The sequence below is a fragment of the Eptatretus burgeri genome, chromosome 7, assembly GCF_056783735.1.
Source record: "Eptatretus burgeri isolate ZD-2024b chromosome 7, Ebu_testis_v1, whole genome shotgun sequence".
NCBI classification, from domain to species: domain Eukaryota; kingdom Metazoa; phylum Chordata; class Myxini; order Myxiniformes; family Myxinidae; genus Eptatretus; species Eptatretus burgeri.
This window is the reverse complement of record NC_140967.1, coordinates 28413784-28428691: the sequence shown is the minus strand read 5'-3', so window position 1 is coordinate 28428691 and position 14908 is coordinate 28413784. Positions and strand designations below refer to the sequence as shown.

At 52.8% G+C, this 14908-nt stretch overlaps 1 protein-coding gene across 4 annotated transcripts in view; it reads right to left on the bottom strand.

Moving 5' to 3' along the window:
* Positions 1-5121: 5121 nt before the first annotated feature.
* TOGARAM1 (TOG array regulator of axonemal microtubules 1) overlaps positions 5122-14908 on the bottom strand; it is a 51090-nt gene continuing 41303 nt past the window's right edge. For 3 of the 4 annotated variants that reach the window (XM_085887823.1, XM_085887820.1, XM_085887821.1), the window contains one exon: positions 5122-5838. In XM_085887823.1, coding sequence (XP_085743949.1) covers positions 5606-5838 — 233 coding nt within the window. In that variant the 3' untranslated portion in view covers positions 5122-5605. The remainder of the gene's footprint in view (positions 5839-14908) is intronic. The other variant, XM_085887822.1, reaches the window with a different exon arrangement.

Sequence of the window (14908 nt, the reverse complement as noted above, 5' to 3'; positions counted from 1 at the left end):
TGGACACCACCGAGGCGTGCCACAACGCCGAGACGGACACCGCCGAGGCGTGCCACAACGCCGAGACGGACACCGCCGAGGCGTGCCTGGCACCGAGACGGACACCGCCGAGGCGTGCCACAACGCCGAGACGGGCGACGACACCGAGACGGACGCCGCCGAGGTGTGCCACAACGCCGAGACGGACACCACCGAGGAGTGCTACAACGCCGAGACGGGCGCCGCCGAGGCGGGTGACGACACCGAGACGGACACCACCGAGGCGTGCCACAACGCCGAGACGGACGCCGCCGAGGCGGGTGACGATACCGAGACGGACGCTGCCGAGGCGTGCCACAACGCTGAGACGGGCGCCGCCGAGGCGGGTGACGATACCGAGACGGATTCCGCCTTGGCGTGCCACAAGGCCGAGACGGACACCGCCGAGGCAGGTGACGACACCGAGACGGACGCCGCCTAGGCATGCCACAAGGCCGAGACGGGCGCCGCAGAGGAGGGCGACGACAGCGAGACGTACGCCGCCGAGGCGTGCCACAACGCAGAGACGGGCGCCGCCGAGGCGGGTGACGACACCGAGACGGACACCGCCGAGGAGTGGCACAACGCAGAGACGGGCGCCGCCAAGGCGGGTGACGATGCCGAGACGGACGCCGCCGAGCCGTGCCACAACGCCGAGACGGACGCCGCCGAGGCGGGCGACGACACAGAGACGGACGCCGCCGAGGTGTGCCACAACGCCGAGACGGGCGCCGCCGAGGTGGGCTACGACACCGAGACGGACGCCGCCGAGGAGTGCCGCAAAGCCGAGACGGGCGCCGCCGAGGGGGGTGACAACACCGAGACGGACACCGCCGAGGAGTGCTACAACGCCGAGACGGACGCCGCCGAGGCGGGTGACGACACCGAGACGGACGCTGCCGAGGCGTGCCACAACGCTGAGACGGGCGCCGCCGAGGCGGGTGACGATACCGAGACGGATTCCGCCTTGGCGTGCCACAAGGCAGAGACGGACACCGCCGAGGCGGGTGACGACACCGAGACGGACGCCGCCTCGGCATGCCACAACGCCGAGACGGGCGCCGCAGAGGAGGGCGACGACACCGAGACGTACGCCGCCGAGGCGTGCCACAACGCAGAGACGGGCGCCGCCGAGGCGGGTGACGATGCCGACATGGACGCCGCCGAGGCGTGCCACGACGTCGAGACGGACGCCACCGAGGCGGGTGACGACACAGAGACGGATGCCGCCTTGGCATGCCACAACGCTGAGACGGGCGCCGCCGAGGCGGGTGACGACACCGAGACGGACGCCGCCTTCGGCTTGCCACAACGCTGAGACGGGCGCCGCCGAGGCGGGTGACGACACCCAGACGGACGCCGCCTTCGGCATGCCACAACGCCGAGACGGGCGCCGCCAAGGAAGGCGACGACGAGACGTACGCCGCCGAGACGGGCGCCGCCGAGGCGGGTGACGACACAGAGACGGACGCTGCCGAGGCGTGCCACAACGCTGAGACGGGCGCCGCCGAGGCGGGTGACGATACCGAGACGGATTCCGCCTTGGCGTGCCACAAGGCCGAGACGGACACCGCCGAGGCGGGTGACGACACCGAGACGGACGCCGCCTAGGCATGCCACAACGCCGAGACGGGCGCCGCCGAGGAGGGCGACGACACCGAGACGTATGCCGCCGAGGCGTGCCACAACGCAGAGACGGGCGCCGCCGAGGCGGGTGACGACACCGAGACGGACACCGCCGAGGAGTGGCACAACGCAGAGACGGGCGCCGCCGAGGCGGGCGACGACACCGAGACGGACGCCGCCGAGGCGTGCCACAACGCCGAGACGGGCGCCGCCGAGGAGTGCCGCAAAGCCGAGACGGGCGCCACCGAGGCGGGTGACAACACCGAGACGGACGCCGCCGAGGTGTGCCACAACGCCGAGACGGACGCCGCCGAGGCGTGCCACAACGCCAAGACGGACACCGCCGAGGCGTGCCACAACGCCGAGACGGGCGACGACACCGAGACGGACGCCGCCGAGGTGTGCCACAACGCCGAGACGGACACCACCGAGGAGTGCTACTAGGCCGAGACGGACGCCGCCGAGGCGTGCCACAACGCCGAGACGGGCGCCGCCGAGGCGGGTGACGACACCGAGACGGACACCGCCGAGGAGTGCTACAACGCCGAGACGGACGCCGCCGAGGCGTGCCACAACGCCGAGACGGGCGCCGCCGAGGCGGGTGACGACACCGAGACGGACGCCGCCGAGGTGTGCCACAACGCCGAGACGGACACCACCGAGGCGTGCCACAACGCCGAGACGGACGCCGCCGAGGCGGGTGACGACACCGAGACGGATGCCGCCTTGGCATGCCACAACGCTGAGACGGGCGCCGCCGAGGCGGGTGACGACACCGAGACGGACGCAGCCTTCGGCATGCCACAACGCCGAGACGGGCGCCGCCAAGGAAGGCGACGACACCGAGACGGGCGCCGCCAAGGAAGGCGACGACACCGAGACGTACGCCGCCGAGGCGTGCCACAACGCCGAGACGGGCGCCGCCGAGGCGGGTGACGATACCGAGACGGACGCTGCCGAGGCGTGCCACAACGCTGAGACGGGCGCCGCCGAGGCGGGTGACGATACCGAGATGGATTCCGCCTTGGCGTGCCACAAGCCCGAGACGGACACCGCCGAGGCGGGTGACGACACCGAGACGGACGCCGCCGAGGCATGCCACAACGCCGAGACGGGCGCCGCAGAGGAGCGCGACGACACCGAGACGTACGCCGCCGAGGCGTGCCACAACGCAGAGACGGGCGCCGCCGAGGCGGGTGACGACACCGAGACGGACACCGCCGAGGAGTGCTACAACGCCGAGACGGACGCCGCCGAGGCGTGCCACAACGCCGAGACGGGCGCCGCCGAGGCGGGTGACGACACCGAGACGGACGCCGCCGAGGTGTGCCACAACGCCGAGACGGACACCACCGAGGCGTGCCACAACGCCGAGACGGACGCCGCCGAGGCGGGTGACGACACCGAGACGGATGCCGCCTTGGCATGCCACAATGCTGAGACGGGCGCCGCCGAGGCGGGTGACGATACCGAGACGGATTCCGCCTTGGCGTGCCACAAGCCCCAGACGGACACCGCCGAGGCGGGTGACGACACCGAGACGGACGCCGCCGAGGCATGCCACAACGCCGAGACGGGCGCCGCAGAGGAGCGCGACGACACCGAGACGTACGCCGCCGAGGCGTGCCACAACGCAGAGACAGGCGCCGCCGAGGCGGGTGACGACACCGAGACGGACACCGCCGAGGAGTGGCACAACGCAGAGACGGGCGCCGCCGAGGCGGGTGACGATGCCGAGACGGACGCCGCCGAGGCGTGCCACAATGCCCAGATGGGCGCCGCCAAGGCAGGCGTCGACAACGAGACGGACGCCGCCGAGGCGTGCCACAACGCCGAGATGGGCGCCGCCGAGGCGGGCCACAACACCAAGACGGACGCCGCCGAGGCGTGCCACTACGCCGAGACGGACGCGGCCGAGGAGTGCCACAACGCCGAGACGGGCGCCGCCTAGGAAGGCGACGACACCGAGACGTACGCCGCCGAGACGGGCGCCGCCGAGGGGGGTGACGACACCGAGACGGACGCTGCCGAGGCGTGCCACAACGCTGAGACGGGCGCCGCCGAGGCGGGTGACGATACCGAGACGGATTCCGCCTTGACGTGCCACAAGGCCAAGACGGACACCGCCGAGGCGGGTGACGACACCGAGACGGACGCCGCCTAGGCAAGCCACAACGCCGAGACGGGCGCCGCCGAGGAGGGCGACGACACAGAGACGTACGCCGCCGAGGCGTGCCACAACGCAGAGACGGGCGCAGCCGAGGCGGGTGATGACACCGAGACGGACACCGCCGAGGAGTTGCACAACGCAGAGACGGGCGCCGCCGAGGCGGGTGACGATGCCGAGACGGACGCCGCCGAGCCGTGCCACAACGCAGAGACGGACGCCGCCGAGGCGGGCGACGACACCGAGACGGACGCCGCCGAGGCGTGCCACAACGCCGAGACGGGCGCCGCCGAGGAGTGCCGCAAAGCCGAGACGGGCGCCGCCGAGGCGGGTGACAACACCGAGACGGACACCGCCGAGGAGTGCTACAACGCCGAGACGGACGCCGCCGAGGCGTGCCACAACGCCGAGACGGGTGCCGCCGAGGCGGGTGACGACACCGAGACGGACGCTGCCGAGGTGTGCCACAACGCCGAGACGGACACCACCGAGGCGTGCCACAACGCCGAGACGGGAGCCGCCGAGGCGGGTGACGACACCGAGACGGACGCCGCCGAGGTGTGCCACAACGCCGAGACGGACACCACCGAGGCGTGCCACAACGCCGAGACGGACGCCGCCGAGGCGGGTGACGACACCGAGACGGATGCCGCCTTGGCATGCCACAACGCTGAGACGGGCGCCGCTGAGGCGGGTGACGACACCGAGACGGACGCCGCCTTCGGCATGCCACAACGCCGAGACGGGCGCCGCCAAGGAAGGCGACGACACCGAGACGTACGCCGCCGAGGCGTGCCACAACGCCGAGACGGGCGCCGCCGAGGCGGGTGACGATACCGAGACGGACACCGCCGAGGCGGGTGACGACACCGAGAACGGACGCTGCCTAGGCATGCCACAACGCCGAGACGGGCGCCGCCGAGGAAGGCGACGACACCGAGACGTACGCCGCCGAGGCGCGCCACAACGCAGAGACGGGCGCCGCCGAGGAGGGCGACGACACTGAGACGTACGCCGCCGAGGCGTGCCACAACGCCGAGACGGACACCGCCGAGGCAGGCAACGACACCAAGACAGACACCGCCAAGGCGTTCCACAACGCCGAGATGGGCGCCGCCGTGGTGGTTGATGACAATGAGACGGATGCCGCCTTGGTGTGCCGCAATGCTAAGACGTGCGCCGCCGAGGTGGGTGACGACACCGAGACGGACACCGCCGAGGCGTGCCACAATGCAGAGACAGACGCCGCCGAGATGGGCATGCTGCAATGCCGAGACGGGCGCCTCCGATGCGTGCCACAACGCCGAGACTTAAACGTTGTTCGTTGTTATTTTATTTGACATTGTACTTCACGAACAGGAACAGAAATGTTCTTCAGAGCAGGAAGAAAGGGGGAGAGGTGGGAGGGTTGAATATCGGGTGGTCGGGGTTTGAGGACTTGGAATTCAGAGGGGTTCAGGACTTGAGGTTGGGTGAGGGTGGGGGGCCGGGCAGGGAGTTGAAGACTTGAAGTCACCATTTACATTCCGTGGAATTTTCTTTGATCGCTGCCAGTTACAACATAAATCACAAGCAAAAGTCAAACTTATTCAAGATAACAAGAAAAAAAAGTAGACGTTCAATTTCATCATATCTGCTGTGCACAAAACTGTTTCAACTTTGTGAATAAAAATATCTTTATTGTATAATCATGGTGCATTTCAGTAAAATTGTACAGCGCTAATATTTAGAGTAAAATGAGTCACATCTGTGTACTCATAGGTATTTGAATCAGGTTACTGTGTTGTTTCCAAATTATTGTGTGTGCTTCGGGTTGTGTGTATGGCAAAAGGGATGCGTGATCCCAGTGTCCCCACCAGTGGCATCTTCAAGTGATCGGGCAAGCTTGATGGCGGCCGTTCGGAGATTCTTGCTCCCCCGAGGTATGCCTGAATATCCTGTCATGACATGCTGTAATTTCCACAAAACTGGATGCACATGTTTCTCAATTGTTTGCGGATTCCTGCTGTACACTGGTTTGACAATATCTGAAAAGAGAAAACCACCATTTTAGGAAAACTACAATTTTGAGCCATATGAAGCACAGATCATACATTTCTTTACATTTGCAATGACGTGCTCAAACTTGCTAATATATTGTTGTGGCTCTGCAAAACCAGCACTCCTCCGAGGTAATAACATTCAACATATAGCGATTCCAAGACAGTTATCTCATTAGTATTCATTCAGTTAGCCCTTTCAATACGCCTCGTGGGTGCATGGGACAAAATGCGTTGCGTGGGGTTTTAGTTAGGTCTTCAATCCTCTCCTCTTTCATTTATATTGCTTCCCTTTATTTCACACACGAACGCCGCCATGAATACATGCACACCACCGGCCAGACAGTGAAGTCATGAGGATATGCTGTGGCATCTCCGATCAAACCGTGTGCCATTTCCTGTTCAAACGGCATGCCATAAACCAACCGATGTCTTACCTCAGACACTCACCACGCTCACAATGGGGCTACCAACCCTCACCATAATTCTCACAACACCTTCTAAAAATCCCCACAACAACCTACCCCTGACTTCTTCACCACAAATTCCACAGCCACGACCAACTACTTCGACCTCCTCACCACAACTACTTCAACCACTACCAACACTTCAACGCCTTCACCACAAAAACGACAGTGCTCCCTCTACTTCACAACAACCGCTATAAACTGCCCCAACCACAGTTCACTCCCTGGAAGCTCACCACAGTCTCTGAGGATGCCGGGGGAATGAAGGGCATTACGAGCCAGGGTATTTTGGCATGCAACGTGAAGCACAAATATGCGCTGGGGCTCATTGAATGACATTCCGGTGGCCCTGGTGCTCTGCTAAATAACAACGCTCAGACAGGGTTCAGCGCACATTCATGTCATTGCCAGAGAGCACTCCTGAAGATCCTCGGCCAATGTTAATTATGGAGCTGCGTCACGTGGCCAGGCTGGAGCATAACTGAAGCCATTTTCGGCTCTGAAGTCTGGCGTGGCATGGCTACGATTTGGGGTGATGGCTATGCGCCAATGGGGAGCCCGGAAATTCCTACAGGGTCTTTTGATCCAATTTCTGGCCCTCCTTCACTCTGGGCTCCATAAAAGATAGCAAATCAGGCTCACTCTGTCTCGTTTGTCCCATATCTCTTTAATCCCCTGAGTAGAATCTCTTCGTTTTTCGTCCGGAGCCTTTACCAAGCCGAGCGTCATCCGAGCTGAGGGCAGCACAACGGCGCGAAGCTCCATTTCAAACTTTTCTCCAAGCAGGCTGGAGCGAGCGTTGCCGGGGTCGTTGCCGGGTCATTGGCGCTCGGCTTTGATGGCGTTCCACAGTCATTAGCCAAACATTTACAGACGTTCTCACACATGCCCCGTTAGGCTGTCTTCTCACGCATCATTTTCTCCCATCTGTGTCTCGTGCACTGTGTAGCTCTGGCTGTCCCAATCCCAATCCCCAGGAGTACCTCTGGCTGTGACTTCCGCTCCACCTCTTGTTGGGTGGTCGCTAGACTACCATGAGTCTCAGGTTTTCCGTCTGTCTGTATGTCTGTCGGTTTGTTTGTTTGTATGTAATGGACAGCTCTGGAGGCCAGAGGAGTCAACCGATTTTGATGAAACTTGATTAGTGGGTTCATACCAGGATCTAGTTGTATGCTTTTGAGCACCGTTGCTATGGACGCCACCGTTACCTAGCAACATGACTTCAAAATTTTTGAAAAAATCTGAAAAAAAAAATTTTTCGAAAATAAAAAATCTGCTTCCGTGCTTTTATGCGCACTATAATCAACCTCTTTGTCAAAAATTTTCAGCCTGATCCATCAAAAACTGTTTGACTGGTATGCAATTATATTACTATATGCTTTCACCCCAACGTTCGCATTGGGATTCCCTAACGTAGGGTTAGGGAATCGAACACAAATGATGAATGGACAGTTGCTCGTCATGTTCCTGTTCCTATATGGAACAACGAACTGCAAAAATGCCTTCTGATGTGTTCTCTTATCAACATATTTCAAATTCGCCTTAATCTAGCAACCACCCATGTCGCCAACCAGCTTGTTCATCTGTGTATTGTACCATCCGAACAGTGAGATATATATATATATATATATATATATATATATATATATATATATATATATATATATATATATATATATATATATATATCTCTATATCTCTATATCTCTATCTCTATCTATCTCTCTCTCTCTCTCTCTCACCACATGGACAAACTTTTCACCACTCATCCAAACTCTCTCTTCCTCATGTGTGGACTTGGTGATTACTAACTTCCCTGCAAATGTCTCCTGTTCTTCCACTGCTGCGATTGGTTCATCTGATCATATGCTTGTGAAAGTCAACATCTCTTTGGCTATTCTCAGAGAGCTGCCTCAATGCCGGCAAGTCTGGCATTTCACTCAAGCAGATTGTCAGGGTCTGCAAGCAGTTATCTCTATTCAGGAATGGTCTCCCATGTGAACTGCCTCTGATATTAACTTAGCCCTGGAATTCTTCCATAGAAACCTATTCACTCTCATGTACAGATTCATCCCATCTCGTCTTCCATTATCTTACCCCTTTTCCCCACACATGGTACACTGAATCATGTAGTGAGGCAGTTGATGTGAAACAACTTGCCTTCTATTCCTGGAAGGCAAATTTGACTGAAAGCAATCTCAGTGCATTCCAAAAAGTTTGCAACAAGTGTGTGTCCACTCTTAGGAGAGCCAGCAAACAACATCTGTCCAACCTCAAGAATGAACTTTCAAACTTGTCTCCATTCCTAAAACCTGGCGGTGCCTTGTTAAGTCTGTCTCTGGTGTATGCTCCCGCGCCATCCTTTCCCTCTCTTCAAATGGCACCACAGCAGGCTCTGCTCATGAGAAGGCTGAAAGCCTCAATTCTGTGTTTGCTTCCAAATCTTGTGTCCCTTGCCCCTTGCTCTCGGTACCCATCCTTCCCTGTCATACCCAACTGCTCCTGGACTCCGGTCCAGTAGCAGAATCGAAGTTCGAAGGTTGAAAGAAACTTCTCCACCTTCTCAGGTGTAAACGACGGACGGCATCAGCGCATGTTACAAAATCCTGCTCTGCTGTTCTTTCCCATCCTCTCTCTTGCCTTATTCACTCTATCATTTGTGCTCGGACATCTTCCATCTGCTTGGAAATCCACCAACATCACGACATTCACATAAAAAGGTGCAAAAACTGATTCCCTCAACAAGAGGCCAATCAGCTTACTTCCAATCATTAACAAGGTCATGGAATCCATCATCGCAGTTGATATGAAATATTTCCTTTTCTCCAACAACCTCATCTCAGATCAGGTCACTTCACCTAAGACATGCTGCTTCTACTCACCCAACAATGGATGGAGGCCCATAATGTCAGAGACGAGATCAGGAACGAGACTGGGTATTAATGAATATTATTAATCAGACTGGGTATTATTAATCAGAGGTCCCAAAACTCAGAGGTGAACAATTATCTTTTTGGGTGAGGAGGGGGGGGGCAGACATACAACCACAAAAACATCCCCCCTCCAAAACCATGACCTTTTCTACCGCCCCCCCCCCCCCCCTTAACCTCGCTCCAAGCCCTCCTCTTTCAACGTTTCCATTTTTTTTCTTCCTGAGAGTTTGCAGCTGTAGCCATTTTGTCCACCCCGAGTCCTGCCCTTGTCCTCATTCTTCTCCACATCCATAATTCCCTCCACCACCGAAGGTGGACAGAGGTTATGTTTTCACCCCCGTCTGTCTGATTTTCTGTGAACAAGATATCTTAAAAAGTTGTGGACTGATTCGGACGAAACTTGGTGGACAGGTTTGGTGTGTGACAAGGACGAATAAATTTGATTTTGGTGAAGATCCGAATCCAGATACGTGAATTTTAAAAAAAAATTTCAAGTGATTCTTCACAATTGAGATATAAGGCCAAAACGATACACTGGATATAGAGCATGAAATTTCAAAAAGTAGTGGACGAGTTATGACAACTTGGTGGATGAGTTGGATAGGTGACAAGATCAAGCCAATTCGATTTTGTTTCAGGTACGGATCCAGATCTGGCCTATCAGTGGGATACAAAGCGTAAACTGTTCAGTGTGGCGGAGGTATGCACTCTACCAAGTGCCGTTCTCGTTTTAATATTTCATCATATGTTCGGTAATTACAGTACTGTGCATCTCAAGTACAGTCAGTCAAGTGTGCTGTCATGCAATACATATACAGACACAACTATCAGTAATCAATTATCTGCATTTTGCACTGTTAGCTTTGCCTCTATAGAAACAAACATTCTCTGGCCAGGCTGCTATTGCAATTATTATTTCAATTTTTTTCAAGTACAAGTATGTGAAATCTACACATTTAGAATTTTTATTTCTTCGCTTTTTGGCTACAGGGTCAAGGCTCATGACGGAGCTAGAATACAGAATGGATCGGGGGTAACAGAATTCAAAGAACAATAGAAAGAGAGGCAGAGACGGGAGGGCGAGGTGTGTGTGTGTATGGGGAGGGGGGGGTGAGATGAGAAAGGAAGGGGAGGGTGAGGAGGGAAGGGGAGGGTGAGGAACACCAACAGTAGGGTTGAGGGATAAAAAGAGGGAAACATGGAGAAATAAGGGATGTGGTGAAGAATGATGACAAGAGGAGGACATGGGGTGACAGCAAGATGGATACAACCTCAAACTCTCAATCAGAGAAGTGGAAGGAAAATATGGAAACCCAGAACAATATGGGCTTGTGGAGGGTTAATGGGGGTAGAAAGGATTAGGGTTGTGGATGGGGTTTAACCAAGATGATGGTAAACAGCTGTCCTTAAGCACTGAAGGGAAGAATGAGATTGAAGAGACTGATAAAGATGGTTTCACAGGTTGGGAAAAAAAAGAGGAAGAAATGAGTGGAATCAAAATAAAGACCAATGACTGCACTGTAGTCCCAAGAAGGAAGCCAGACATAACACACACGCGTGCACACACGTTATGTACTGGTAAAAACTTACAAAAGCCATTTTATTTGAAGTTATAACATTAACGTATAAGCAATTGACCGATTTCCCAACTGCCTGGATCATCAACTGGGCAGCGTTTTTCATTGAGGTTTTGATCCTTTCAGCCCAGAATCTCTCCAAACGGCGGATCCACAACCCCGGTCACCAGTCCACATCACATGATTACTTATCAACGGACCTACAACCAAAGGTTGTGTCCAGACAGTCAGTCAAAACAGCAATGCTGTATATCCTTATTCAAATTCACTTAATTATTACTTGTATTTAAATTACGAGTATATGCCCGTTCGTGCAAAATAAAAAATAAAAAAAAATAGTGACGTCATAGCACCGTGTCCTGTCATTGGTTGGTAAATAAATGGCCATAACTTGGGAAGCACTTGTCCGATTAATATCAAACCTTGAAAAGGCACATCCTCAGGTCCCCAGAAATATACCTGGCAAGTTTCAATCAGATCGGACCAGCGGTCGTCGAGAAATGGCGGTCGCAGACACACACACACACACACAGACACACAGACACACAGACACACAGAGATTGCTGGAATCATCGATAGATGACGACATATACCAACTTTAATCACACACCACTTTGTATGATAATATATTAAGCGATAAACACTTTACCTTGTGGACTTGTCCATTGCACAGTTCCTCCATCTAACCACGGACTCAAACTGTCATCAATAACCGTTTTTAACATTCTGCACTGTGTATCCTAGCAACCACCAACAAATTATTTTAATGCTCATTTACTGTATAATGTATTTAATAAATAATATTTATTTATTCCATTATTATCCAAATACCTCCATTATTCAATACCATCTATAAATATATATGTGTTTAACCAATAATATGAATTAAAGAATTCACCTCACGAAAATATGCATTTCAATAAAATAGACATTATCAAAGCTTTTCGACTTGCTCTCCTCGGGATAAAACAAGAAGAAGAAGAAGAAGAAGAAGAAGAAGAAGAAGAAGAAGAAGAAGAAGAAGAAGAAGAAGAAGAAGAAGAAGAAGAAGAAGAAGAAGAAGAAGAAGAAGAAGAAGAAGAAGAAGAAGAAGAAGAAGAAGAATAAGAAGAATAAGAAGAAGAAGAAGAAGAAGAAGAAGAAGAAGAAGAAGAAGAAGAAGAAGAAGAAGAAGAAGAAGAAGAAGAAGAAGAAGAAGAAGAAGAAGAAGAAGAAGAAGAAGAAGAAGAAGAAGAAGAAGAAGAAGAAGAAGAAGAAGAAGAAGAAGAAGAAGAAGAAGAAGAAGAAGAAGAAGAAGAAGAAGAAGAAGAAGAAGAAGAAGAAGAAGAAGAAGAAGAAGAAGAAGAAGAAGAAGAAGAAGAAGAAGAAGAAGAAGAAGAAGAAGAAGAAGAAGAAGAAGAAGAAGAAGAAGAAGAAGAAGAAGAAGAAGAAGAAGAAGAAGAAGAAGAAGAAGAAGAAGAAGAAGAAGAAGAAGAAGAAGAAGAAGAAGAAGAAGAAGAAGAAGAAGAAGAAGAAGAAGAAGAAGAAGAAGAAGAAGAAGAAGAAGAAGAAGAAGAAGAAGAAGAAGAAGAAGAAGAAGAAGAAGAAGAAGAAGAAGAAGAAGAAGAAGAAGAAGAAGAAGAAGAAGAAGAAGAAGAAGAAGAAGAAGAAGAAGAAGAAGAAGAAGAAGAAGAAGAAGAAGAAGAAGAAGAAGAAGAAGAAGAAGAAGAAGAAGAAGAAGAAGAAGAAGAAGAAGAAGAAGAAGAAGAAGAAGAAGAAGAAGAAGAAGAAGAAGAAGAAGAAGAAGAAGAAGAAGAAGAAGAAGAAGAAGAAGAAGAAGAAGAAGAAGAAGAAGAAGAAGAAGAAGAAGAAGAAGAAGAAGAAGAAGAAGAAGAAGAAGAAGAAGAAGAAGAAGAAGAAGAAGAAGAAGAAGAAGAAGAAGAAGAAGAAGAAGAAGAAGAAGAAGAAGAAGAAGAAGAAGAAGAAGAAGAAGAAGAAGAAGAAGAAGAAGAAGAAGAAGAAGAAGAAGAAGAAGAAGAAGAAGAAGAAGAAGAAGAAGAAGAAGAAGAAGAAGAAGAAGAAGAAGAAGAAGAAGAAGAAGAAGAAGAAGAAGAAGAAGAAGAAGAAGAAGAAGAAGAAGAAGAAGAAGAAGAAGAAGAAGAAGAAGAAGAAGAAGAAGAAGAAGAAGAAGAAGAAGAAGAAGAAGAAGAAGAAGAAGAAGAAGAAGAAGAAGAAGAAGAAGAAGAAGAAGAAGAAGAAGAAGAAGAAGAAGAAGAAGAAGAAGAAGAAGCACAAACTCTCGTTTATGAAGTGACAATGTTATGTCCTCAACTCAACGTTGATTGGTTGAGAGAAAGAACGGACGGGATTACCTGATTGGTGGAACCACAGAGCATCATGAATAATGAATAGGCGGAGATGAATCACCAAGAGCCAGCAGAAACATAATGCTAATTAAGGGCTCGTCGTGGTAGTGGTGGGGGGGGGGGGTTAGGTTAATGATGACTCAACGTTGACTGTGGTACAATTGTTTAAACTCTTTCAACTCAACTCTTTCACCACTCATGGTTTGGAGTCGCATAGTATCTGCTTTATAATCAAAAAATTTCAGTCACAAGTGTACGGAGGCTTGCTATGTTACCGTGATGCCATATTTCGGGCGAAACCAGTCGGTGACTGCAGGTTTCCATGCACTTGTGACAGCATCTGAAATTCCATTGTCATAAATAGCATCTGCAAGATGGCTCTTCCAGGAGCCGCAGACAGTACGTAATGGCGTTATGGCAGTGATATCATGACGTCCCTCAATGTCGGAGAACGACATAAATAGTCCATCTTCGTTAAAAACAAACAATGAATTAGACATCAGTATATGCTCTCCTCGGCACTCCCAATCGGAGAAATGGAAGGAAAATATGGAAACCTGGAACAATGTGGGCTTGTGGAGGGTTAATGGGGGTAGAAAGGATTAGGGTTGTGGATGGGGTTTAACCAAAACGATGGTAAACAACTGGTTTACAGACACACAGATGGTAAACAGCGGGGTGTTTACAGACACCCTGCCCCACTGGCGCATCAGTATATAATCTACATGAATACGAAAGAGCATCTGCAAATTAAATCAACATCTATACTTTTCAATGGAATTTGTACGTGTATATGAATCTGTGGTGCGCTTATGGGCCCACAACTATATTGTTGCGCCCATGGGTACTGAGACACCAGCTTGTCACTCAGGGGGATTAATCGCCGGTTGTCCTCGGTAGAGCCGGACCTGGAGCCACCGCTCACAATTAACGTTGTGGTACGGTGGGTTGTTTTAGAACCACGAACGCCACCCAGTCAACCACGAGTTCCAGTGTCCACCGTCTAATTATTCCGTTTAACCGGAGGTCACGTGGTTACCTGAGCAGGGAGCGCGCCCTTGGCAAAGCACCAATATTATCTTGATTAGATTTTAATTAGGGCGGCCGAGCGTTTTAACCGCTGGTGCGTGCCGACTATTTTTGGTCAAATTTGTGGTAATTACCTCCCAGTCTATCTAGGTTCGGACAATGCTAGACCAATGGAAGGAAAGGACAAACACGGACAGGTTGGAAATCGACAAATAATTTATTAATAAATAAAATTAATCAATAAAAGAACTCTTATTTTCTGAGGTAGATAAAGAACGAATTTCAAAGCAAAATCAATCAAAATGCCAGGAAAGAGACAAAGAAGATGCTTCTCGGGGGGGGGGGGGGTCGACTCACTTACAGCTAAACACAGACAAGGGTACTCAACAGATCATTCAGGGGGGGGGGGGAAGAATCGTCTCGGTCACCAGAAAGTCGTCCGTGAAGCGAAAAGGTCCTGAAATAAGTGGTGCGTGTCACGTCCGTCGCTAGCACCCAGCCTTGCCGTGCATCCTCTCGCGGGGCAGGCTTGAATGCCAGTCGAAGTCTGGAGGGCACCGAGATCATCTGTCGCGGGTTTAGACCCTGGTGTTGTTGGTGACAGACCCGTGCCTCACTTGTTGGCGGTGCTGCTCACACCCACACGCTCACTTGCCCAAGCACTGGGAAGGACGAATTGTCTCGTTGTTGGCACTGGTCAGACACCC